This window comes from Zonotrichia albicollis, chromosome 19 (assembly GCF_047830755.1).
Source record: "Zonotrichia albicollis isolate bZonAlb1 chromosome 19, bZonAlb1.hap1, whole genome shotgun sequence".
In the NCBI taxonomy this organism is placed as follows: Eukaryota; Metazoa; Chordata; class Aves; order Passeriformes; family Passerellidae; genus Zonotrichia; species Zonotrichia albicollis.
This window is the reverse complement of record NC_133837.1, coordinates 6948761-6973055: the sequence shown is the minus strand read 5'-3', so window position 1 is coordinate 6973055 and position 24295 is coordinate 6948761. Positions and strand designations below refer to the sequence as shown.

The 24295-nt window shown below is 36.1% G+C and overlaps 1 protein-coding gene across 1 annotated transcript; it reads right to left on the bottom strand.

Moving 5' to 3' along the window:
- Window positions 1-955: 955 nt before the first annotated feature.
- GLP2R (glucagon like peptide 2 receptor) lies at window positions 956-22570 on the bottom strand. Its single transcript, XM_074555197.1, has 13 exons — window positions 22288-22570; window positions 18017-18110; window positions 17346-17450; window positions 16224-16349; window positions 13447-13549; window positions 12707-12863; window positions 11740-11899; window positions 11549-11609; window positions 9543-9612; window positions 8947-9035; window positions 7729-7867; window positions 3014-3055; window positions 956-1702 (listed from the first exon to the last, which is right to left on the bottom strand). Exons 1-13 carry the CDS (start codon window positions 22384-22386, stop codon window positions 1394-1396), a joined length of 1554 nt encoding a protein of 517 aa, XP_074411298.1. The 5' UTR covers window positions 22387-22570; the 3' UTR covers window positions 956-1393.
- Between the last annotated feature and the right edge of the window lie 1725 nt (window positions 22571-24295).

Below are 24295 nucleotides of genomic sequence, written 5' to 3'. Positions count from 1 at the left end.
ATGTGTGCTGTCTGCTGTTTCCAGTGGCTGCTGAAGAAATCCATTGCAGTAAAATTCTATATAAGCAAATTTCACATTCGAGTAAAAAATACCTTTTAAAACTGCAGATAAATTATTTTAAAATAGATCAAACATTTACAGTTTATTAATATATCACTGAAATATACAACTTGGTATTGATTAAATAGGTAACAGAGATAGAACTGTAAAAGAAATACTTTTTTAAAGTGCCAGAAATAGGTTCTTGAACTAGTGCTAGTCAATGAATTTATCTGTTCTTTGCAATAAAAGCGTATAAATGCCACAGGTTGCATGGCTAAACCTCTGTAGCCTGATAAATAATCAGAAGAGCATTGCTAAATTATGGGAGTCATAGAATATTTACAAACTTGATGCATTTCATAGGTCTCTGGATGAGTTTGGATGTGAGAAATGAAACTTTCCCATGGCTCTTGTTAAATGGAGAAAGAAGGGCTTCACAATACTCTTGGTGCTGTCAAAATTCCATGTTTTTATCCATTTTGGGTCCCCTGGGAGGAAGGCGGAGGCAGCGCTCACCACTGTTTTGTCTTTAAGGACACGTGTAGAGCAAACCACAAGTCACAGTGGCTTGTGACAAAAAAAAAAAAAGAAAAAAGAAGGTAACAAAAATTCTATCAGAACATTTCATTTGGGCACATTCCATGGAAGTGTTTTGGTTTTTCATCTCATGACATTTCCAGCAGTAAACTTTAACATGATGCTCAAAAATGCAAGGAAAAGCTTGGTTCTTCCCAAGTTGTTTTTTTTGGTTATATATATATGTGTGTGTATATATATATATATATATATATATATATATATATATATATATATATATATATATATACACGCATATATACCTATATATACATATATATAAATATAAATCTATATATGCATATATATATACAGATGCATATATATATGTATATGTGTGTGTGTATTTGGTCTGGTTTGTTCTAAAATTGGGGTGGTTTTCTTGAGATGGGCTATGATTTCAGTCTGTGAAGGAAGGAGTCTTCCACACACATCTCTCTATTTATGAACCACTCCTATGAACGAGAAAAATTGATTTCTCATGACGTGACTCAAGCCAGTCCCATATGGATGAAGCTGACAAAATGTGTCTCCAGAGCTCATCCTGCTTCCTTGGTGTATGCTATGGAAACGTCAGCTCAAAGCAAAAACTCTCCATCCAGAAGACCTCTCAGGCACACAGCTTAGCAACCTCCAGTAAATCACATTTTTCTCAGCCCAAGGAAACTGGAACACCTGGGACATCAACTGCTCCATCCCAGAGCTCTGCACAGCTGCAGCTGAGAGATGAACACTTCTTTTCCTGCAGGCAGCTGCTGTCCCAGGAGAAATCTCCCTAAATCTCACTTTCCTCAAAGACTTCCTCGGTGGTCTCTGCAGTGGTGACCTCTCCCTCGCTGCTGTCAGACATGCTCATCTGGGGAGGGCCTGCCTTGGCCCCTGGGCTCTGCCTCTTCTGCAGCTGCAGCTCCCAGGGCTTGCTCACCTCCAGGCACAAGTGGTGCCTGCTGCTGAGGTGCTGCTTTTTCCTTTTCTGCGAACATTTCCTGAGGTATTTGATGTTTTCCCCTAGAAAGCAGAGCTTGCAGCCCAAGGGATCTGCCAGCAGGAAACGGGACCACTGCTTCTGCAGCTCTGCTTTCACCTGAGGAGAGGAGAAAATAATCATTGGTAATGGCATGTGAGCACCTGGAGTTCCCTGACACAAACAGCAGGTGTAAAATGAGAGGAACTGTGAAGTGCTGAGCTTCCTGCCCCTTTGGGGTTTTGTAGGAGTGAATAGGGGGGTGGGATGGACAGGGATATCTCTGAAGCCAGGCCTTGGAATTTGTGGTTTATTGCAAAGGGACAAGTGCAGGGCCCTGCTGGGAGCTGCCAGCCACAGCTCAGACAAGGAAAGAGAAGTAAAGAGAGGGGTAAAGAGGATGGGAGAGTGAGGTTCCTGTTACAATACCATAAATCTTCTTCTGTGATGAATATTCTAATTCTCACTAACCAATCTAATACAAGGTACAAATCCTATAGCATTTACATACAGCCTATAAGAATCACTGCATTACCATTCTGTGTTACATTTTAAACCCTAAAAACTCCTCTTTGGGCCCCTTCTGCCAAGCTGTAGGGTCTGCTCTGACCCTTGGGCCTGTCTGCAAGCAGAGGGTGTTGTTCCATCAAAAGGGGATTACCTTCAGCCGGCCACACCATTGTTTTCCAGTTTTTCAGCAACTGAGGTGTCTCAAAGCTTGTTTCCATTTCAATCTCTCTTATTGTTTCTATATTCTCAAAATCTTTTGCCAGGCAATCATATTTATAAGGCTTTCCTGTTTCATCTTCCCCAACAGGGTTTATCTTGCACCTGGTGCTTGTAGGGTGGGAACAGATTTGTTTGCTAAATCAATCTGAAGAGTCCAACCTCTTCACACTGACTTAGGAAGGTTTTTCCTCTGCAAATGTGATGTGTGTGAGTAGTGGCAGTCTGCACCTGGGCCAAATGTCAGGGAGAAGAGACAGATTCAGCTTAGAAAACATATAAAAAACTGAGATCTAGCTTGTAGCAAGTCAAGCTGAGAGAGCTGGGGTTGTTCAGCCTGGAGAAGATTCTTTAGTGCCCCTTCCAGGGCCTACAGTGGACATATTAAAAAGCTGGGAGACATTTTTACATGTGCAAATAGTGATAGGACAAGGGGGGGGGCATGGTTTTAAACTACAAGAAGACAGAATAGTTTGCTTTTGAGTTCAAACCTGTGCTAGTTCTTGCTGTTCTCTTCACTCAAAACAATTTTACAGCTCAAAAGAATGCACACATGCTCTCAATAAGCAGAGCTGGTCAGTGTGTTCGTCCTTCCTGGTGTCATTAATACATTTTACATTAATACATTTTACTGAAATGAACTAAAATGTACTAAAAGCATTCTACTAAAATGAACTAAAAGCTTCTCTCACAGCATTGTCTTACCTCTCCATTAGCAAAGCAATAGAGAACTGCTACCAAAAAACCCTGTAAGAGAAAGAGAGTCAGAGCAAAAATCAATGTGCAGGAAATACCTGAGGCTCTAATTTAAAGGTGACAATAATGTTAAAACCATAAATTTCAACAGTGCTCCTTAATGTTCAAAAAGGAAACTGGTTGCTGCATTTATTTATTTCTTATTAATTAATGAAGTACCCAGTCACTTGGTTTTGGGCACTTCCTTGGCAAGTACAGGGCACATTTTGTGCAGATGCTGAAGAATATAAATTATATATGTTTATATAAATTTTAATATATGTATTTATTTATATATATTTAAATATATATTATATAATATATATATCCTTTCTATAAATATATATTTTTATATATGTATATATATGTATATATAAAATTATGCATATATTTTATTTATAATAATATATATAAACCCCAGTTTTATCTTCATTTTGCTACCACATAATATTGGGGCTTTTTCCAAATTGCTGTTATATTGTGACTGCTGCTATTTCCACGTGGTAAAATAAAAAAAAGCAGCTTGGTTTCTCATATTATTATCTCTATGCTTGTTTGGGTTTGTGAATTATTCTACTGAGAACTCTTTTGGGTTCATTTTACAAATTATTTCTATATTAAGTGATTAGTGTTAGCTCCAAGTTCAGCTATATTGTTATGGCCATTTGGAATTTCTGTTTTTCCTTTGAAACTGATTCAGATAAACACCTTAAAAAACCCTACAGATACAACTTGTTTTAAACCAAAATCCCAAAATTATAATTTCCATTTGCCTGTCTGCATCTGGGTTTGGTCTCAGGCTAAAGCAGCTTACAGGCTGCATCTCAGCCCCACAGAGATACAGATTTATTCCCCCTGCTTCAGGAAATTCCCTTTTTTGGTTGTCTAAAGGCATCTGTGACACAAGTTCTGATTAAGAGAATAAATACTCTGAGTCCAAGGCAATATTTATATCACAGCTACAAAGGTGCAATTCAGCTGACAGCATTTGATTGTTCCCACACTCACTTTTTTCCAGAAATATTTCTGCTTTGCTCAGACAAAAGTTTAAAAATAAATACACAGAAACTTCAACATTTTTCATTATACCTAAAATTAACCAATAGCATTCTGAGCCTGCTGTTAATTTTCCAGCAGTCCTGAATTATTTGGAGTCATTAATTCCTTCAGCATATGTGCAGTTTATCTGCCACACCAGTGGAAATGGGGACAGGAGAAACAGCAAACAAAATTGCTTTTTCATGTATTTTATTTCTATAATTTGTCACCTGGGTTAATGTAGGAAGATATAGTTAATTAGAGTTAATAATAGGTGATATTAATAGGTGATAATAGGTGTTAATAATAGCTGATATTAGTTAATGGGTATATTAATGATAATTGGTGATATTAATGATAAAAAGTTACTATAGAGTTAAAAATAAGTGTTATTACTAGGTGATAATAATAGGTGATATTAGTTAATAATAGGTGATATTAATGATAATAGGTGATTATAGAGATAATAGGTGATATTAATAAGTGATATTTATGTTTTATATATATATATATATCACATAAATATATAATGTAGTCTCATCAAATATTTAAATATATTAAATTAAATACAAATTTACTACCTTAAAAAGCAAATTTTTATGCAGAACTTCTCCTGGTCCTGGAAGCAGTTCTCTTTTTTAGGGGGTGTAGAAAGTTCCTGACTCTGCTGGGTGATTTGGGGTTTTTTGTTATGGGTACAAACTGAAAATTTGGCCTCACAGGCACCACAGGCAGAAAGAGGATTTAAATTAAACTCCTGAGCCTGGTGAGAAAGGCAGAGGCTGAGCTGCCTGTGAGGCTCCCTGGGCTGATTTCAGTTTGAAATCCTCTGGGAATCTCCTTTGCTGCTGCAGGGTCAGAGCAGGAGCGACAAGCGCTGTAAAATCCCCCCAGAAGGAGGAAAACTTCACTGATTATTTATATTTGATGTTCACTTCATTAAATCCTGGTTTCTTTAATGCTTACTCATTTTTCTCACAGTAAATTGATTTTCACACTTAGAAAGCTTCCCAGTGTGTTGTGACTTCTCAAACACCCTTTTTCAGAATTATCCCAGTGTGAATGAAAATTATATTAATGATAATGGGTGAAATTAATGATAATAAGTGATTACAGAATTAAAGAGAAGCAGAAATTCAGAACAAATGTTCATTAGCAGAAACACCAATAGGAAAGGACAGATGCACACCTAAACCTCAAATTTGCTCTTCAGTTTTAATGACAATTGGAATGTGATAAATTACTCATCAAATAACTGGGTTCTCTCCACCAGAAACCAGTGGGTTTTTTTCCAGAGGGAAACAATTTCCATGCACAAGGGAGCCAAGATGTTTAGATTTCCCCATTTTCCTAAAGCAAAGCAGCATCCTACCTACAACAGAACTCCTATTTAGAATTTAATTTTGTGCTCCTTGAAAATGTTTTGAGTTAAACCTTCAGCTGAGATCCCAGGGATAATTGTTTTTCTTTAACAAAACAGTTTAACTGCCTTTTTAAACTACTGAGAAGATTTACAGACTAAACAAATGTAATTGGGTACAGTTTATGTGCTTTTTGGCTAATCCCTTCATAAATAATGCTGCAGCTAAAAAAGAGAATCTGCAATAAACATTGGCTGAGATCTCTGGGTATTTTTTAATGGAGCTTTGCTTCTAAAGCATGACATGCTGCCAAGCTCATGCATGTTTCTCTAAAAGGAATGAAGTTTGTGTTCTTTAGCAAGGATAAGTAAGCTGGTTTATATATCAGATTTCTTTGTAGAAGCCAGTAAATAAAATCTTCACTTAAAACGATTCTGCACTTCTAAAATAACATCTAGGCACTGCAACCTCTCCAAGTAAGGATATTTCTAACCAAGGAACTTATACTCCAACATTAAGGTCCCTTCCAACCCAAATAATCCTGGGATTTTGTGAACACCATGTCAGCAGGCTCCTCGGGGCTGTGGCTCTCCAGGAATCCTCTGCTGTCACTGGCACATTTTTCCCCTCAAGCTGTGGTGTAAATTTTAAATTACAGCCTCAATAACAGTGCCAGAACACTGATGCATACATACACCAGAGCACAGGTGCATTTATGCAAAGGGAAAAACCCAGGATTATGATAAATTGTGGGGAAAGTGCAGCAAAACAAGGCTCAGATGGCCTCAGGCTGCAGAAGAGGGCAGCGGTGCCAGAGCAGTGAATTGCTGAGGAGCAGCCACTGGAGCCAGAGAGATTCCCGGGCTTTGCAGCAAATAAAGATTTGGAAATTGCTGTCAGGGCAGGGAGATGTGATAAAGGACAACTTTAGCAGGTTCATTAGCAGTCTCTCAAAAATTCAGTATTTAGCAGGGCTGCAGCACTCCAGACAGACAGACAGACAGATGTTTGTGCCACTGCCCAGTGCTTGGCAAACTGGAGATGGTTCCATGGAGGCGCAGCCTGTGCATGAGTGGCCATCAGAGAACCACCCTGAGCTCCAGAGCAGCTCACCCTGGGGTCTGGGTCCTTGGAACTCTCTTTGGTTGGAATGTGGCTCCTTGGAACTCTCTTTGGTTATGGAGTGTGGCTCCTTCAGCCCAGAGCTGCAGCTGAGATCCACAGCCACACTCCCTCCCTCTCCTCAGCTTCTTCCTGCTCCAACCAAACCAAGGCAGGGGTGTCACGGACATGTTTTATGAAAAATCCTTTTGCTAGGATTTTTCCTCCTGAGAAGCTGAGAAGCCTCAGGAACAAAATGTAAACAATGATTTTCTGCTGCTGTGGAATGCAACAGGTGCATCTGTGATTGGTCTCATGTGGTTGTTTCTATTAAATGGCCAATCAAAGTCCAGTTGTCTTGGACTCTCTGGTCAGTCACAAGATTTTATTCTCATTCCTTTCTATTCCTCTCAAACCTTCTGATGAAATCCTTTCTTCTATTCTTTTAGTATAGTTTTAATATAAAATTTTCTTTGAATATAATAAATATAATAAAATAGTAAATCAGCCTTCTGAAACATGGAGTCAGATCCTCATCTCTTCCCTCATCCTGGGACCCCTGCAAACACCGCCACACAGGGGGACTGAAGAGGAGCCAAGTGCCTGAACACTGTAAAACACCCCTGACTGGCTGGGTGAGAAACTTCTTTTCCACCTGCAGATGCTGCTCCATTTTTCTGTTCCATCCTGTGAGGGCTCTGACAAATTTTCTCCTAAATCTAACTAAAAATGGATGCAGGTGTACAGAACTTTTGTGAGTGTGCACCTGGCAGTGTCACTTTGCAGGTGAGGTGAACAAACATCCTTTAGGAAAATGGAGCCCAAACCTTGTATTACATTCTCATGGCAATAATTTTGGCTGGGAGCGTTTTAAATAAACCATTTTAATCCTGTTTACAGGAGTCTGTGATTAGCTGTTACCTATTATCAGAGAACACCTTTTTTTTTTAATGTTAAACTCCTTTTTTTGGTGTTTGGAACTATCATATTTATTTATGAGTGTTTTATCTTGTTACTGCAACAGTGTATTTAGAGATATTGTAGGTTGGGATATAATATTAAATCAGAATTCACTGTAACTGTGGTGAGCAACAAATGCAGATGGATCTATGAACCAAAAAACCAATATTTGCAAAACACAAAAAACGATATTAAAACACTAAAACAAATATTTTCAGAACTTACATGAAATGAGCTCATTGTCAGCTGAATGAAAAGCCTTATATGTCTTGAAAGTCCTTCCACCTGCTCATCAGTGATGAAGGTAAACACAAATTCGTGGATCCCCAACAATGGAATCAGCACAAGTGTAGATCTTGCCAATCTTAAAAAGAAAATGTTTTATTATTGTATTTTTTTAACATCCTTGGAGCCAAAAATCAAAAGCTCAGAGACAAAGAAATTAATCCAAAATCATGTCCTCAGTATTCTGACTTGAAATGGTAGTAGAAGTTTTGTGGTTTTGATAACGTAGGCATAAATCTGTGGAAAGTCTAGTTAAAAGGCTTCTGTAAATGAAATGTATTCCATGGCACATCCTGGCCAGAATAAAGTCATTCTGATTCTCTATCAGGCCAGAAACATAGTGCTAGAGGGTTTTTCTTTTTCTTCCCAAATTTTGGTGACAAAGGGAAAGATGTGTCACAGCAGCAGAGGCACAGGAGTGAGAGGAGATACCTGAGGGCAGAGATCTCAGAAAGAAAAAAAGAAAAAAGAAAAACTTTGTGAAAATGCCCCCAAAACTCAGCACAGGTGCTGAGCTGCCTTCGCTCCCAGATATGGAAATGTCTGGGGAGCCTATTCAGAATATTCAGAATATCTATTCAGAATATAGCTATTTCCCATATTCTGGATACCTGTTACTCCTGGTGGAAATTTCCTTTCCCTTAAATTTCCTTTAGGGGAAACTGACAAGTTTTTGATGTGACAAAATGTTTAAAAAGGGGCCAGGACTTTGGAGGAATAGACCCTCTGTTAACAAAGTGACGAAATTATTCTTTGTCTACTTAAAAATCAAAAAGCCCAAAAGTTGCTCTCCTCAATTTCATTAAAAGACACCTCATAAGACCTTTAAAACTTCACCTCAGAACTAGAATTACCCAATTGGACAGAGTCCCACCTAAGTAATTCACTAGAAAAAGAAGAGAACAAAAGAAATAATCACTTTTATAAAGTGGTTTAACAAAAGCCTCTTACCCCTGGCTCAGTTTTTCTCTAAAAAAGCTTTGTTATTTTGGCTTTTATTAAACTTTTTCCGTTTCCAACATTACCCCGAAAACCATCCTACTAATTTCACACCATTCACAGCAGCTAAGCTATCTCAAGTGTGATAAATTCAAGAAGAGCTCATAAGACCCAACTCAAGAAAAAGCTATCAGGACTTCTGTGTCATTTGTTACACACCTGTATTTGTAGTCATGGAAGGTCATTTGCTGAGCTTTCAGTTTGGAAATCAGCATTCTGAGAATTTTTAAGAAGATGACAAAGTTAACCTTGAAGGAAAACACATATGGTTTACTTAGAGCAAATGTTATTACACTCATCAGTTAACAACTAAATAAATGTATAATTGATATTAATCACCTGCAAAATTTGTCAACAAATAACTGGAATGCAGCCGGGCTGAAGTTTGAATACAAGCAGGTTATTGTCACATAATAAATATGCAAAATTGAGTAACTTTGCATTGCCTTATTCAGCCTGGCATAGAATTTGATACATAATCTTCCACTACAAAATCACATTTCATGTCTTTAACAAAGAACCCTGCTTCAACATTTTCTGAACAAAACTTTATCCCTTCTGTCATATTATGTGAAAATTTAAATATTATGAAATTATGGTAATATGAATTATGAATTATTGAAATATAAAATATTATTTTGATATTTCTGTGGTAGGAAACTGTGCCTTACTTGTTCCAAAATTTTGAAGGACAAAAATGGCACTAATTACAAAGACCAAAGAGGGGAAAATAATACAGGTTATATAATTCTTACTGCAATGGAAAACAACATTGGTCCTCGGATGATCCACCAGATCCCCATGTGTTCATTTGTTCCCCAGCACCTGGAGAATAATTTAAAATATAATCATTTTCCTAGCAGAAAAAAAAGAGTTAGAATGTTCACATACCTTGTCTATTTATTTCAAAAGGAACTTGGAGAAGTTCAACATTTTCAGGTGGCCCCCAGAAGAAATGGAATAAAGCTAGGAAGAGTTTCACCAACAGCCCTGAAGATCTTTTCACCACATCAGTGTTGATAAAGGTTTCCCTGGACCATAAACTTCAGAACTATCCATCAAACTCAGTCTTTGAATCCACAAAACATGACACCAACCCCTCAGAATGGAAAAAATCCTACTGAAATTCTCTCTCTGAAACTGGAGACTGGAAATGAATGAACTGGGAATTGTGACCATGCTTCTTGATCTGATAAAAAATGTGCATGCAGTTTCTTTGCAGCTGTCTCTTTTTCTCCTGCTTTACCCCTCTGATTTGTCCTATTTCTTCTTGCTAATTAGCCTGAGGTTCTGTAGGATCTTGGCTTGTCATTTAGAATTTATCTGACTCTGTAAGACCATAATTATGGCTTGGATGTTGCTTATTATCCATGTTGGCATTGCAAATAAAATTCTCTAGAAACCACAAAAAAAAAAAAGGAGAACAAAAGATTCCATACATAAAGAACAAATGTGAAAAATGTGTATTTTATGACTGGCTTTTTGCAAATATTAAAATGGATATTATATGTGTTATGTTAGAAAGGGATGCTGTATTAATTTTCTTAAGTAGTGTGTTAAATATAGTTTTGGGTTGAAACCTGAAGAGCTGTCAGGATTCAGAGGAAGAAGCTGACACTGACCAGACAGAATCCTGTATTTGAATGGAATTTATGCATCATGTATGAGGTGTATGAATATGCACCAGGCTGTTGCTTTTAAGAGTTAATCCTCTGTTAATGTGTGTCCTTTTTGGGCTTATTTTGCCCAGAAAGAGAAACCCAGACTATCTGTAACTCTTTGTTTCTATTGTCTCATATTATCCTAAATCCTAATTCTCCAAATTTTTATTACTCTAATTACATTACTCTTTTTATAACCACTGTATTACTATTAAACTTCTAAAATTCTAAAACCAAGAGATTGGCATTTTTCACAACAAAGTTTATGGGCTGTCACCAAGAGCATCACTCAGAGCAGGAACTGGTGCTTGCTGGTGCAAGTTTCTCACCAAATATCACTGTCAGGTTTGGTCATGAGCCTCCATTAAAAATTACATTTTTTTTCTTTAAAAAGTGGCAGTGAATATGAAATAAACTCAAAGTGTAGGTGGCAGATTTCCTTTGTAGTGTAGATTTCTTTTTCCAAGGAAAGCACTGGTCTCCTCTCCTTCCTGACATGTTAGTAAGGCTACAAGGTGTGAGTTGTTTTGCTTAAGTGGCTGTTTCTAAATTTTAAAATTAATTAATTTGTTCTTCCTATTCATTTAAAAGAAATTTCTTACGATCAGGATTTCATCTTGATTACCCCAACTTTCATCAACAAAATTTCAGCATCCAAAGCTCAGCTTACAAACACCTCAACAGCTGATGCTGTAGGGCAAACTTCCAAAACTATGACTGTTATGACCACTAGAAGCACACATTTATTATCATCTATGAATTAAAACATTTCCTATAGACTGAGGTAAAATATCCAGTTTCCTCATGTAAATGGATGAACATTTCAGCAACAGTGAAAGTTCATTTTACTCCTTGCTAAATGTGCAAGGAAATCTGAGAATTGCTAAATGCATAAGGAAATCTGAGAATTGCCAGTAGTTTTTTATATCATTTTTTAAAGTTTTTTTTTTTTTATGTAAAAGTACTAAAGGGAACCTTGAAAGTGTAACAAATATCCATAGGTGCTGTATAATCTGATATTTTGCTGGTCAGTTCTTGTGCCAAGTACAGCCAAGCAAACAAAGTCAGGATTCCAAAGAACAATTTATTTAATAACTTACCCAGTGTTCTCCAGTTTGGATCTGCTTATTCCCCATGGGCCCACAAACAGGATTGGAACAACTGAAAAGAAAAGAAGAATCTATTCCAGCCAAGCTTCTAGAAGTAGATTCTTTTCATTCCTTTACAAAATATCCTCCACTGACTCAGCAAAGGCAAAGAAAATCAGAGCTTGGAGCAGTTGTGGACTCACCCCATCCTATCACGATGTACGTCTGCAGCAGCCTCCTCTCAGAGAGCACCACCGTTATCAGCAGCGTGTGCAGATAAATCCCTTCCACCAGCAGCCAGAAGTAATTCGCCCCAACAAAGTAATGCATGAAAAACTGGGCAGTCCTGCAGATGATTACAATCTGTAGGGATGAGAGAACAGGAGTAAATGTAGATGTCATGATCTGCATGTGAGAATTTTTACTGGTGAGCTGTTAAAATAATAATTATCTTTAATTATCTTGCAGATAATTTTCCTTGTTGACATGAGTAAGCTCTATTCCTACAACAACATAGAGAAATAATAAATATATAAATATTATATTATTATAATATTTATAAATATTTATTTATTTTAATATATAAAAACTAGATAATGTATATGGCTAGTATATAATTATTGAAATATAATATATAAAATAATTATTAATATAATATATCATATCTATTATATAGTTATATAATATATAATGTATATATTATAATATATAGATATAATAATGTACATAACATATATTATATTATATATTATAATAATGTGTATTATAAGATATATCTACTGTAATGTGTTATTAGATATATATTATAAGATATATAATGAGTGTTATAATATATAGATATATCTATATAATATATAGCTATATATATATATAATCTGTACCAAATAAAACCACAGATTTCTTTCTAAAGGCTACAAGCTGTGAGATGCTTTGCTTAAGTGGCTGTTTCTAAATATTACAATCAATTAATTTGTTCATCCTATTCATTTAAAAGAAATCTCTTACATCAGGATTTCATCTTGATTACCCCAACTTTTATCAACAAAATTTCAACAAAAGCTCAGCTTACAAACACTTCAACACTTGATGCTGTAGGGAAAATTTCAAAACTATAACTGTTATGAGCACTAGAAGCAGACATTTATTATCAGCCATGAATTGACACATTACCTCAGGACTGAGGTATAAAATCCATCCACTTTCATCATTTGGTCTTTTTGAGTAAATATTGTTGTACACAGAGTCTTTAATAAGAACTGCTGCAGCACGCAGGATAAAGGATGCAAATAAATTCATATGGATGTAGTTTCTTGTGCAGTGAAGTTTTCTGAGGGAGAAAAAAATAATTCACAAATCCTCCAGAATAGGTGTAATTTGCAGAAAAAAAAAATTAAAAACAACAAAAACTCAGCAAAACAACTGTTGCATTCATATTGTTGCCATCCATCGATTCTGCTTAGAAATTGCATTTGTATTGCTCCTTGGAAAAATACAAATTATTTTCAGGGGACCAACAGAATGGTTTGGAATGGAAAGGATCTAAGAGCCCATCTCATTCCTTCTCCCCTGCCATGGGCAAGGACATCTTCCACTAGATCAGGATGTGATCTTAAAACCTTCCAGGAATGGGACAGTTTGTCTGGATGACCTCACAGTAAAGAATTTTTGCCTAACACCTAATTTAAATCTACCATCTTCAGCTTAAAGCCATTCCCCTTGTCCTATCACTCCATGCCCTTTTCCAAAGCTCATCCCAAGCTTTTTTTTTTGTAGCCCCTTTCAGGTACTGGAACACTGGAAACTAAATGATAATTTATCACTCATAACTAAATGATAACTTCAATTTCATAAGAAAAATGATATGAGTACAGGGCTCCGTACATTTAAAATGCATGTGAATTTTTACTCACCTGAGTAAAGAAAGTATAAGCAGAGCTAATACCAGTGAGATGAGAGAAAAGTAATATCCTATTGTGTATAACAGCTGTAATGTGGTGAGCAGTTTGTGCTCTTCTTCCTGGGAACAAAGAAGAGAAATGTGTTATGTAGGCGAGGGGGAACTCAGCTCAGGAACTTTGGGGTCACATTTTTGAATAAAGGGAGAGGCGGGCTTCTCTTTTGGATGTACTCTGTGGGGTTTTCTTGCAAAAAACAGGTCCATTCTGGGAATTTATTTCTGCTGGATCACATTCCTACTTTGTCCTATGTAACTATAAAAAAATATGTATTTACAAAGACAATATTCATTCAAGGAGCTAGGGCAGGATTTGGATCCCTACTCAGGTTACTAATTGTTGTGATTACTAATTGTTGTTGTGTTGTGAGGGTTTTTGGGATGAGATGAGAGAGGAGATTTGACTCAAAGTTCTCAGAAGGCTGATTTATTATCATATAATATCATATCATATTGATATACTAAAATTATACTAAGAAAGAGAAAGGAGACATCAGAAGGTTAGACATGAATGATAAAAACTCATTACAGACTCAGAGTCTGACACAGCTGGCTGGGATTGCTTATTAAGTAAAAACAATTAACATGGAACCAATCAAAGATGCACCTGTTGGTAAGCAACCTCCAAACCACATTCCAAGCAATCAGATAATTATTGTTTCCATTTCTTTTCTGAAGCTTCTCAGGAGAAAAATCCTGGCGAAGGGCTTTTTCAGAAAATGTAACAATAACACTCTCTGCATGCACTGCTTTTGAAATCAGTGTGTGACAAAGACACTTGCACCCTGAGTTTCTTTTTAAATCCAAAGGCTTTCCCAGACTAATCCCAGATTTCTCCTGCACAAACACCATTTGCAGCCCAAATCAGAGATAACTGAACCTGTGTGTGTGGCCTGGACTCAGCCACTGCCCAGCTGTGTCTGACAATGCTGGGAGCCAGCTCTGCCTGGAGCTATTCAAACAGACTGACTTCTGTCTTGAGTTCAAAGGAAAAATAATAATTATTAAATTAGAGCTGTCTTGAATGCCTTTGAACAACAAATGAGACCTCAGAGGAGGAAGGGAACTACTCACACTTTGATAGATTATCATAAACATCCTGAGTTGGAAGGTACCCACAAAGATTGTTGAAGTCCAGCTCCTGGCCCCGCACAAATTTCCTTTCAATTTGCCTATTTTAACGTTTATTTTTCCTATTTTTACCATTTCAGCTGCTTATGTCTGCCTCTCAACTCTTCAAACTTCCAGCCCAAGGAGAGCATGTCTGAGGGGGCAATGAGATACAGGACGTGTGGCTTTCATAATCCACATTTGGCCTACAGAGCTTTTCTTGGAACCTGTGTCTTTTCCTCAGTGATTTTGCTGTTTTTCTTCTCCTACTCAGCACCAGGACTTTAGCACTGTCTTCCTGGCAGCAGTTTTCTCTAATATTTCCAGTTATTAGAGAAATAAAACCAAATCACTCTTGAAGGGGGTGAAAGAGCCCAGTGTGGGTGCAGGAGATTCCAAGCTGTTGGTCACTCTGCTCCATGGAAACATTCCAGCAGATAAAAACCTTGCAGAAATCTCAAGTTATCACCTTGGCTATTTCAATTTTGCCAGACCAAAGAACATCAAACCAAGATGATTCCTCTGATGTGTGAAGATACTGACTCTGGGTGATTTCCAACAGCTTGGGGGGTTTCAATTAAATAACACAGACAAATTGCCCATATTATTCAATTAAATAAAACAAATGGAATAAAATTTATTCAATTAAATAAAACAAAACAATCCCACATTTAGTGCTGATAGGAAAGCTGGTTAAAGCTTTCAAAGAAATTGTCTGCTGTCACACAAGATGAAATAATATCAAATATGCTGATCCAGAATGGTCAACAAAAACCTTGGAAAACACTCGGAACTAATTAATATTTATTATTAATAGACTAATTAATATTTATTACACAAATTATTTAATTAATATTAATTAATATTAATTAATATTTAATTAATTAAATTAATTAATAACTAATTAATATTTATTACATTTGCACAAATAAACGGGAAGTTGGAAATTCATGTCTTTACCATATAAAGAGCTTAGTAAACATGTAGTAATACACAGACCTACTAAACTAATAATGTTTGATAACCCATCAGTAGAGCAGTGTTATCGATAAAGTAAGAAAAGCACTCAGTCAGTATTAAAAAGTAAAAACCAGTGGTGATAGTGCTTACCTAAGAGACCTAATTCTGAATTCCATGGCAAAAGAAGCCTGGCTGACAAAGCCCAGCCCCTGGCCTGAGGCAATGTGAGAAATACAGGATGGCATTGGATGAGAGTGAATCCTGCAGCCTCTGCCCAGCTAACTTTGAAATACCAATTAACAGCTCATTAAATGCTGAAAGGCTGAGGAGGGAAGCTGAGCTCTCTGATTTTCACAGACCAGTGTGATTTGGGGAGATGCTGGGATATTACTTGCTTGACAAGTTGCAATGTTTTTCTATTTTATTAGCAGAAAATCAGCCCATGTGAACTCTGGACTCTGAACAGAAAATAACTTGTGGCATCTAAAGCAGGAATCCCCTTCTTTAATATCTTCTGCTTCTTACAAATAAAATAACAGCTTTCCATCTGGTAATTTAAATGAAATCTGAAGATGCTTTGCAGGTATTAAATGGAAATGTTTTGTCAGTTACTCAAGAAAGGATTAGGAAGATTAAAGTTTTCAGCTGTAATATAAAACATACTTACATTTTTTTGGAAATGATTTTTCTCAGAACATTCTGAACTATCCCGCCAAATGTCTGTGGAATTTTCCTTTGTTTGCCAAATCCCTTCATCCAAGCAGACTCTGTATACATGTCCTACACTTCCTGAAAGTAAACAGAGTTTCAGTTTGAAAGGTCAAAATAGAGATTTCATTTTTCATACATGTTTGAAAGATTTCTACCTCCACAATCGACTCTACACCACCCATACTAAAAAAAAAAAAAAAGGATAAAACTATTTTTTTTAATCTTTGTCAATATATTTTTTATATTTACATAGGACAGAGTAGGAATGTAATCCAGCAGAAATAAATTCCCAGGATGTACCTGTTTTTACAAGAAAACCCACACAGTACATCCAAAAGAGGAGCCTACAGAGATCTCCCTTTATTCATTTTTCCTTAAAGCTCGTGAATGGGTAAATCAAAACTGCACAAGGATGGGATCAGGGAATGATATTTCTCTGTAATATCTGATGTTGCTGATATTTCATTTCTATGCACCTTCAGCAGGTGGGTGAACTGATGAACTTTTCTTGGTTTTCACTGCATTTTCCCAATTAAACTAATTGCAAATTTGCCCACAGCATCAGAGGAAAGGTGTGGGGACCCTGGTTGGTGTTTGTTTGGTGTCGTCCTCAACAGCTGCCATCCATTTATTTCTGATCAGACCTGAGCTTTTTCAATCATTTTTGAGTTGAAATTGTTCAAGGGTGATAGCAACAACCAAAATTTCTTGGTTTGCTCAGCTCAGAACTCAGAGAATTGCTTTGTTGTGATGGAGCAGGTGCTCTGTATGAATACAAGACACTGGAAAAAACCTTAAACCATCCATGAAATGTGACCAGAAATCTTGTTTCTGTAGGAATTCAGAAAGGAAAAAAAGTCTCCATTCCATGCAGAGAAGATGCTTTTGTTTATTATGAAGAGCTGGTTTGTCCTAAGTTGTTGGCAGAGACAGTTTGTGAAATTAGATAGGAACTTGGTGTCTTAATGCTTATTGGCATAAAAAAGGATATTATTAATTATATCAAATATATTATTATCTAATATATTTAATATATAATATAAAAACCATATTTTAGTGTCACTTTCACATTACCATTTTCCAGCCATGGCAAATAAGAAGGACAAGGAACAGAGACATTTCCTGGGGGTGAGTAAGGCCAGCAAACAAACTGATCAAATGTCCCATTGCAGTGAACTCCTGGGGAGAGAAGCAAACAAAAGTTTTACAAAAAGTTGTGCAGACAATGAGCAATCATGGAAACCACTCCGAGCTGCTCCAGAGTAATGAGATATTGCAGATAAATATTGTGTATGAGATAAGTTTATTGATTAAAATCACAAGCAGGGTGTGCAGATTCCTCCTGAGGGACAGCTCCAAACAGTGACAGAACCCATGGAATGGCTGGGGCTGTTCCAGGCGAGGTTTGGGTTGGATTTAGGGAAATACAGGAATTTGTTCTTATCCCTGGGCACTGCCCAGGCTCCCCAGGAATGCCAGGGATGCCCAGGGTGGGGTTTTGGAGGTCTGGGCAGGGCCAGGGGCTGCACTGGGAGATCCTTGGGGTCCCTCCAGCTCAGGTGTTCTGCATTCTGTGATTTTATGATTGTATAACCACAGAGAAAGGAAAATAAATGAGGGACTTCAAGCTAATATTTGTGTCCGGTGAATCGTTCTACATTTAGAACTTAGGAACAGACATACAGCAAGACAATATTTGCATATTCATCAATCTTAATAAATTTCTTCATTGCTTAATTCCTTACCACTATCTACAGATGATTCCTGCAGCATTTTCAAGCATTCCTGTTTGTATTTGTTCCATCCAGTCGTGGTTTTTTCCAGCAGAGAACCTTTGGCCTGGGAGTGAAAATACTGTACACGAGAAAAATCAGTTAGAACCTTTTAGTCCCTAATGACAGGTTGCTTTCCATTACAAGAAATTCTACTCCGAAATGAGAGAAATGAGAAATGAGGAGAGTGGAGGAAAAAATGATAGGTTAAAAAAGTCTTTAACACATGTTGGTTGTCCTGATGTTGTCTGAGATATATAACCAGAACTATACATGGCTATGGAACTTCATCTTTGTTCCTTTAAACCTATGGTGTTTTTTTATTTTAATGAAGAAAAATAATATTTATTTACTTTTAAAACAAGAACAGGGTTCTGGTGTCTAGCTCTTAGGCAGGCTCACTATTTCATGCATGTTTTTACTGTCGTCTGCTCAATACTCTGCTTTTAGTCTCTCATCTCATTTCCAGACACCCACTTTAAGCTTGAGGGAAGCAGAAAAACTGAAATCATTCTTCCGTGGATGGGCTTGAAAGATAAGGAGAGAATATTTACAGCAGCCATGAGAAAGGAATGCATGTTTCCAAAATAAAAAAAATAAGCATCTTGACATTTCCCTCCTGCAGGCCCCCAAATCCTGGGAGCCAGGGGAGATTCCTCAGACACTGGTGGGTCAGTGAACCCCATCTGGAGAGGCAGAGCCCTGGGGATGACGCATTTGTGACAGAGCTGCTGGGCTGCAGGAAGAACACTCCAGCTTCTGATAAACAAATGTGTTAAACGGCCAAAAAATGCAGAGGGAACCTCGCCGTGGCTACCTGGCAGCTCGTTGGGTTCCATTCCTGGAGAGGAGGAATGTTCCTGGAAGTGAGGAACTCAGTGATGCACAGCCATGGGAATGTTCCTGAGCTGAGGAACTCAGTGATACACACTCATGGGAAGTTTACCCAACAAGAGTGAGGAGCAGGTTAGGTCTAAATGACAGTTCCACATCACTTCCTGATGGAATTGTCCATTTCTTTAAATTTGAAGGCTCAGTCACAGCCAATATCTGGTCACTCTTCATATAAATACTTGTGAGATAAATTTGTTTTGGTCACATAGCCAATACCTGATCAGTCTTGATGTAAAGACTTGTGACATAAATTTGTTTTGGTTATATAACAAATGTCTGGTCACTCTTTATGTAAATACTTGTAAGATAAATTTGGTTTTCATCACATAGCCAATACCTGGTCATTATTGATATAAATACTTGTAAGATGAATTTGTTTTGGTCACACAGCCAATACCTAGTCACTATTAGGTAAATACTTGTGAGATAAATTTGTTGTGGCCACATAGCCAATGCCTGGTCACTGTTCATATAAATACATGTGAGATAAATTTGTTTTGGTCACACAGTGACCAAATATGTATATATAATAGTGACCTAGTCACTATTGATGTAAATATTTGTGAGATGAATTTGTTTTTGTCACATAGCCAATACCTAATCACTATTGATGTAAAGACTTGTGAGATAAATTTGTTATGGTCACATAGCCAATGCCTGGTCACTATTGGTGTAAATATTTGTGAGATGAATATGTTTTTGTCACATAGCCAATGCCTAATCACTATTGGTGTAAATATTTGTGAGATAAATTTGTTTTGGTCACACAGCCTTTGGTGCCCTGATGAAGGCAGGAATGATGAATCTGACTCCATGTTCTCAGAAGGTTAATTTATTGTTTTATGATACTATATTATATTAAAGAATACTACACTAAACTATACTAAAGAATACTTCTTTGCAGAAGGTTAAAAAGATAATAATGAAAACTCTCTCTCCAGAGTCCTGACACAGCTTGGCCCTGATTGGCCAAAGAGTGAAAACAACTCACAGCAGAATGCAATGAAACAATCACCTGTGGGCAAACAATCTCCAAACACATTCCAAAGGAACAAAACACAGGAGAAGCAAATCAGATAATTATTGTTTTCCTTTTTCTCTGAGGCTTCTCAGCTTCCCAGCAGCAAAATCCTGGGTGAAGGGATTTTTCCAGAGAATGTGAATGCCACCCCCAACAAATACCTCAAATATCACAACACAGGTTGTGATAACAAATCCCAGGGAAGTTCTGTGATGATCCAAGTTTTGGGTTAGGTACAGTGCAAATTCCATGGTAGAAATACAAACTTCCATGGACATTTCCCATGATCTCAACCAGTGGAAACATGCAGCCTTTGATCTGTGGTGCATTTCAGTTGCTCTTGGCCACTGCTTTCAAAAAGGGAAAATTAAACTCCCATGTCTAAGACAGAAGCTCAGAAAGTCCATGGTGTTTTGCCCTGCACTGGGCATCATTTCAGGTTGTCTGAAGTTTTTTTGGTAATAAAGGAACTGCCTCAGCCTGCCAGCCTGGCCCCTGCTTGCCCTGAAGTTCACCCATGAGGAAATTTAATCAAAACTCTTGGAAGTGTCTGGATATTTACTGAGATTGCACCAGGAAGACCCCACTCTTTAGACATTTGTTGGACGCAGAAGAAAATGCTGCCTGAAGCTTTCATTTAGGAAATGGATTATATCTGGTTCCAGACTGGTTTGAATTTAAGTTTTTCATAACAGACCACAGTACAGTCAGAATTTCGCCTTTTTAATTTTTTATACCAAGCTGGCAGTGAAATGAAATGTTTCTGTTTATTCAGGCTATGCTCTTATGGACAGAAAAAAGCCCCTTCAATTTAGGTATAAACTAAAAATAAAAGCTGAAAAATATTTATTCATTCTTTCAGCCCTGATCCAGGTTTAGTCTGATGGACATTTTTCCTATCTATAGAGGTTTTTTGCTAGAAAATACAGATATAGTGTATTTATATATTTGATATAGTGTATTTCTGTATTTATGAAAATACAGATACAGTGTATTTATATATTTCAATAGATTTATGGCTGTTATTCTTTTAAATGTTTCTTCCTTATGAAATAAAATAAAAGGAAATACAGCACATATTTCTTTAAGGAAATTGCAAGAACCACTATAACAAATTAATTCACTATCATTAGTCTAGCAAAGTTTTGATTTCACAGAAAATTTGGGAGATTTTCTGTCAGCATTGATGGAACTAATGCTTTGTCTGAGGTGTCTCACAAATCTGAGAGTTGTATCAGTCCTTTAAAAAAAAGGTCTGTGCAGAGAAGCTCTAGATTTTAATTATATAAAATATTAGGAATATTTTCTTTAAAAATATATGTATTTGTCTCCTGGTAATTTTTTCTTTATAAAAATGTTCGAAACACAAATATTGGCTCTACAGCACAAACAACTGCAAACCCACTTTCTTAGAAACCCAAGAAAATGGGTATTAGGTGAATAGAAATACCTTTTTGCTTTCAGTTTATTGTCCTGAAGCTCATACACTTAATAGAAATGAACCCTAAATATATCTGTGAATTTTATTCAGTTAAATTGAAATTTACCAAATATCAGTAACTGTTTTAAAAATTTAATCAAATCAAGGTTGATATTATTAATGAAATAAGAATTACTAAAAACCTACATGAAAATTTCCTTGAAGTGAATTACACTGAGATATTTTCTCATTAAGTACCTAAACCCCTCCTTTTTATAAGGTAAGTAAGAAGTAAGGGTTTGGAATTTGTAAAGATTAAGGGAAAAAAATAAAAATAAATAAAAATAAAAAATTAAAATAATAAAAATAAAAAGGTTTAGTGAATCTGTACAAGAAATAAAAGCAGAAATCCTATACAGATTTATTTGCTTTCTGCATGAAGGTGAGGTGCAGAACAAAACCAACCAGATTTCACAGATTGGAGATTCAATGCTCACAAGTCAGTGCCAGAAACAAATCAAAGCTGGGTTTAGAACAGAGAAAAACCAGCAGAAAATAAATGTAATTCATAACAGTATTTTTATCTGGTAGGAAAACCGAAAACCAAATATAATTCAATGCTGATCAATAATGGTATGAAAAGTAATTATGCAAATGGTTGTAAACCTAATTTATTCACTGCATGAATGAGGATTAATAGAATAAAATAGTAATAAATGACTTAGAGAGAGTTCTGATATAAAACTCTACAGCTTTGCAGCCATTATTTCTCGCGGCTAATTAGCAAAAAAAATTAATTGTTATGTCAGAAGGATCTTTGGTACAAAGATGCTTTTTTGTTTGTGACACTTAAAATGCTCCGTGCTAGAACTCCCTTCTATTGAATTTATTATTATTGAATTAGCTTACCTGTTTCACAAGGAACAAGACCATGAGCGAGCTGGCAGAGGTTGGAGCTATCCTGGACCAGAGTCCCATGCTGGAACAGAGAGCAAGAAGCGTCACCATCCCTTTCGGGTAGATTTGTCCCCAATATGCTGCTATTTCACTCTAAAGATCAATTATATTAATTAAAAAATAAAAAATAGAAGTAAAAGTGTCTTCTTTTATGAATGCCAGTGTTCCATGAATGCTCTTTCCAATAAGTGAGGAAATCTCCTGAAGTGTTTAGCTTTGCTAGGCTCCAACTCCGCTTTGGTTTTTCTGATTAAAGGCAGAGAGAGCTCAGTCTAAACTTCACAAACTCTGCTTACTGCAGCTCCTCCTTTAGCCAATAAGGAGGCAGAAAACTATTAAAACATTAAAGGGCTGATCCTGTCCCTTGAAGCACCACAGGAATTTTGCCAGTGATTTTTCCAGAATGCAATCCAGCTCCACAAAACCACAAATATATACATACATACATACATACATACATACATACATACATACATACATATTTATATATCTAAATTCATTTTATATTTATATTTATATTTATATTTATATTTATATTTATATTTATATTTATATTTATATTTATATTTATATTTATATTTATATTTATATTTATATGTGAATATATTTACAGGTATATTTATACACATATTTATACATATCTCTATATATGTGTATATTTATCCATATATATTTATACATGTATATATTTTACATATATATATTTATACACATACATCTACATTTATTTTATATTTCTATTTACATTCAATATTTATATTTATATTTATAGGTATATGTATAGTTATATTTATATTTATATATTTACAGGTATATTTATACACATATTTATACATATCTCTATATATGTGTATATTTATCCATAAATATTTATACACGTATATATTTTACATATATATATTTATACACATACATCTATCTTTATTTTATATTTCTATTTACAATCAATATTTATATTTATATTTATATTTATATTTACATTCAATATTTATATTTATATTTATATTTATATTTATATTTATATTTATATTTATATTTATATTTATATTTAATTTTGTGCGTATATATTTATACATATCTATATATGTCTATTTTTAATATATCTTTATAAATATTTATACATATATATTTCAACACACCTCACGAAACCAGTAAATGACACCCTAAAGCACAGGAAAACCTTTGTGTAGGAAGCTTGTTGGGGTGTGTCAGAAAACAGCTCACTAAAAGTTGGTTTTATGCTTTTTGATCATATTTTGTGAAATGTGCACACCCAGTGCAGGATCAATGACAATCTAAATGCAACAAAAAGAAAATGCTCCCAGTAGTGAAGTTTTACTACAATTCTTGTGATGTTCAATGTTTTCTTCAAAGCTGCAGCTTCCAGGTGGATCGTGGCTGTCTTGGTGATACCTGCACATATTCTGTTTACCCACCTCTCAAATTTATTCAGCAAAAAGTCCCTGCATGTAACACTTTGCTTGAAGGAAGGTCCAGCAAACCTATTTACTCCTCTGTTATATTCTTTCTTTTTTCACAGTTTAGACAGAACCAAACAAAAAGTTTCTCCTATTTCTCCAATTAAACAGAGCCGTTGTTGCCTGAAAAATTGATTTGAAAGTTGTGGTACCAGCATTGCTAGGGAATGAGCAAAAAACTGTCTCTGTGAAACATCTCAGACTGCAGGTGTCATCCAGAAGGCATCAGTGGTTTCACAGGTCTCAAAATACATTTAATTACAGCCATATGCAGATTAGTCACAGGAACAGAAACAGAGATCAGGGTTTAATCCTTAGAAGGATTTCCCTCCCTCCTGCTCTCACATTTGCTCCCACTCCTGTTCTCACATGTGCTACACCCTTGAGAAAATGCAGGGAGACAAAGGAAATTTTCTAATTTTAGGAAAAAATAACTCCTGGCTGGGGATACATCTGCATTTTGGGTTGTGAGATTTGCTCTG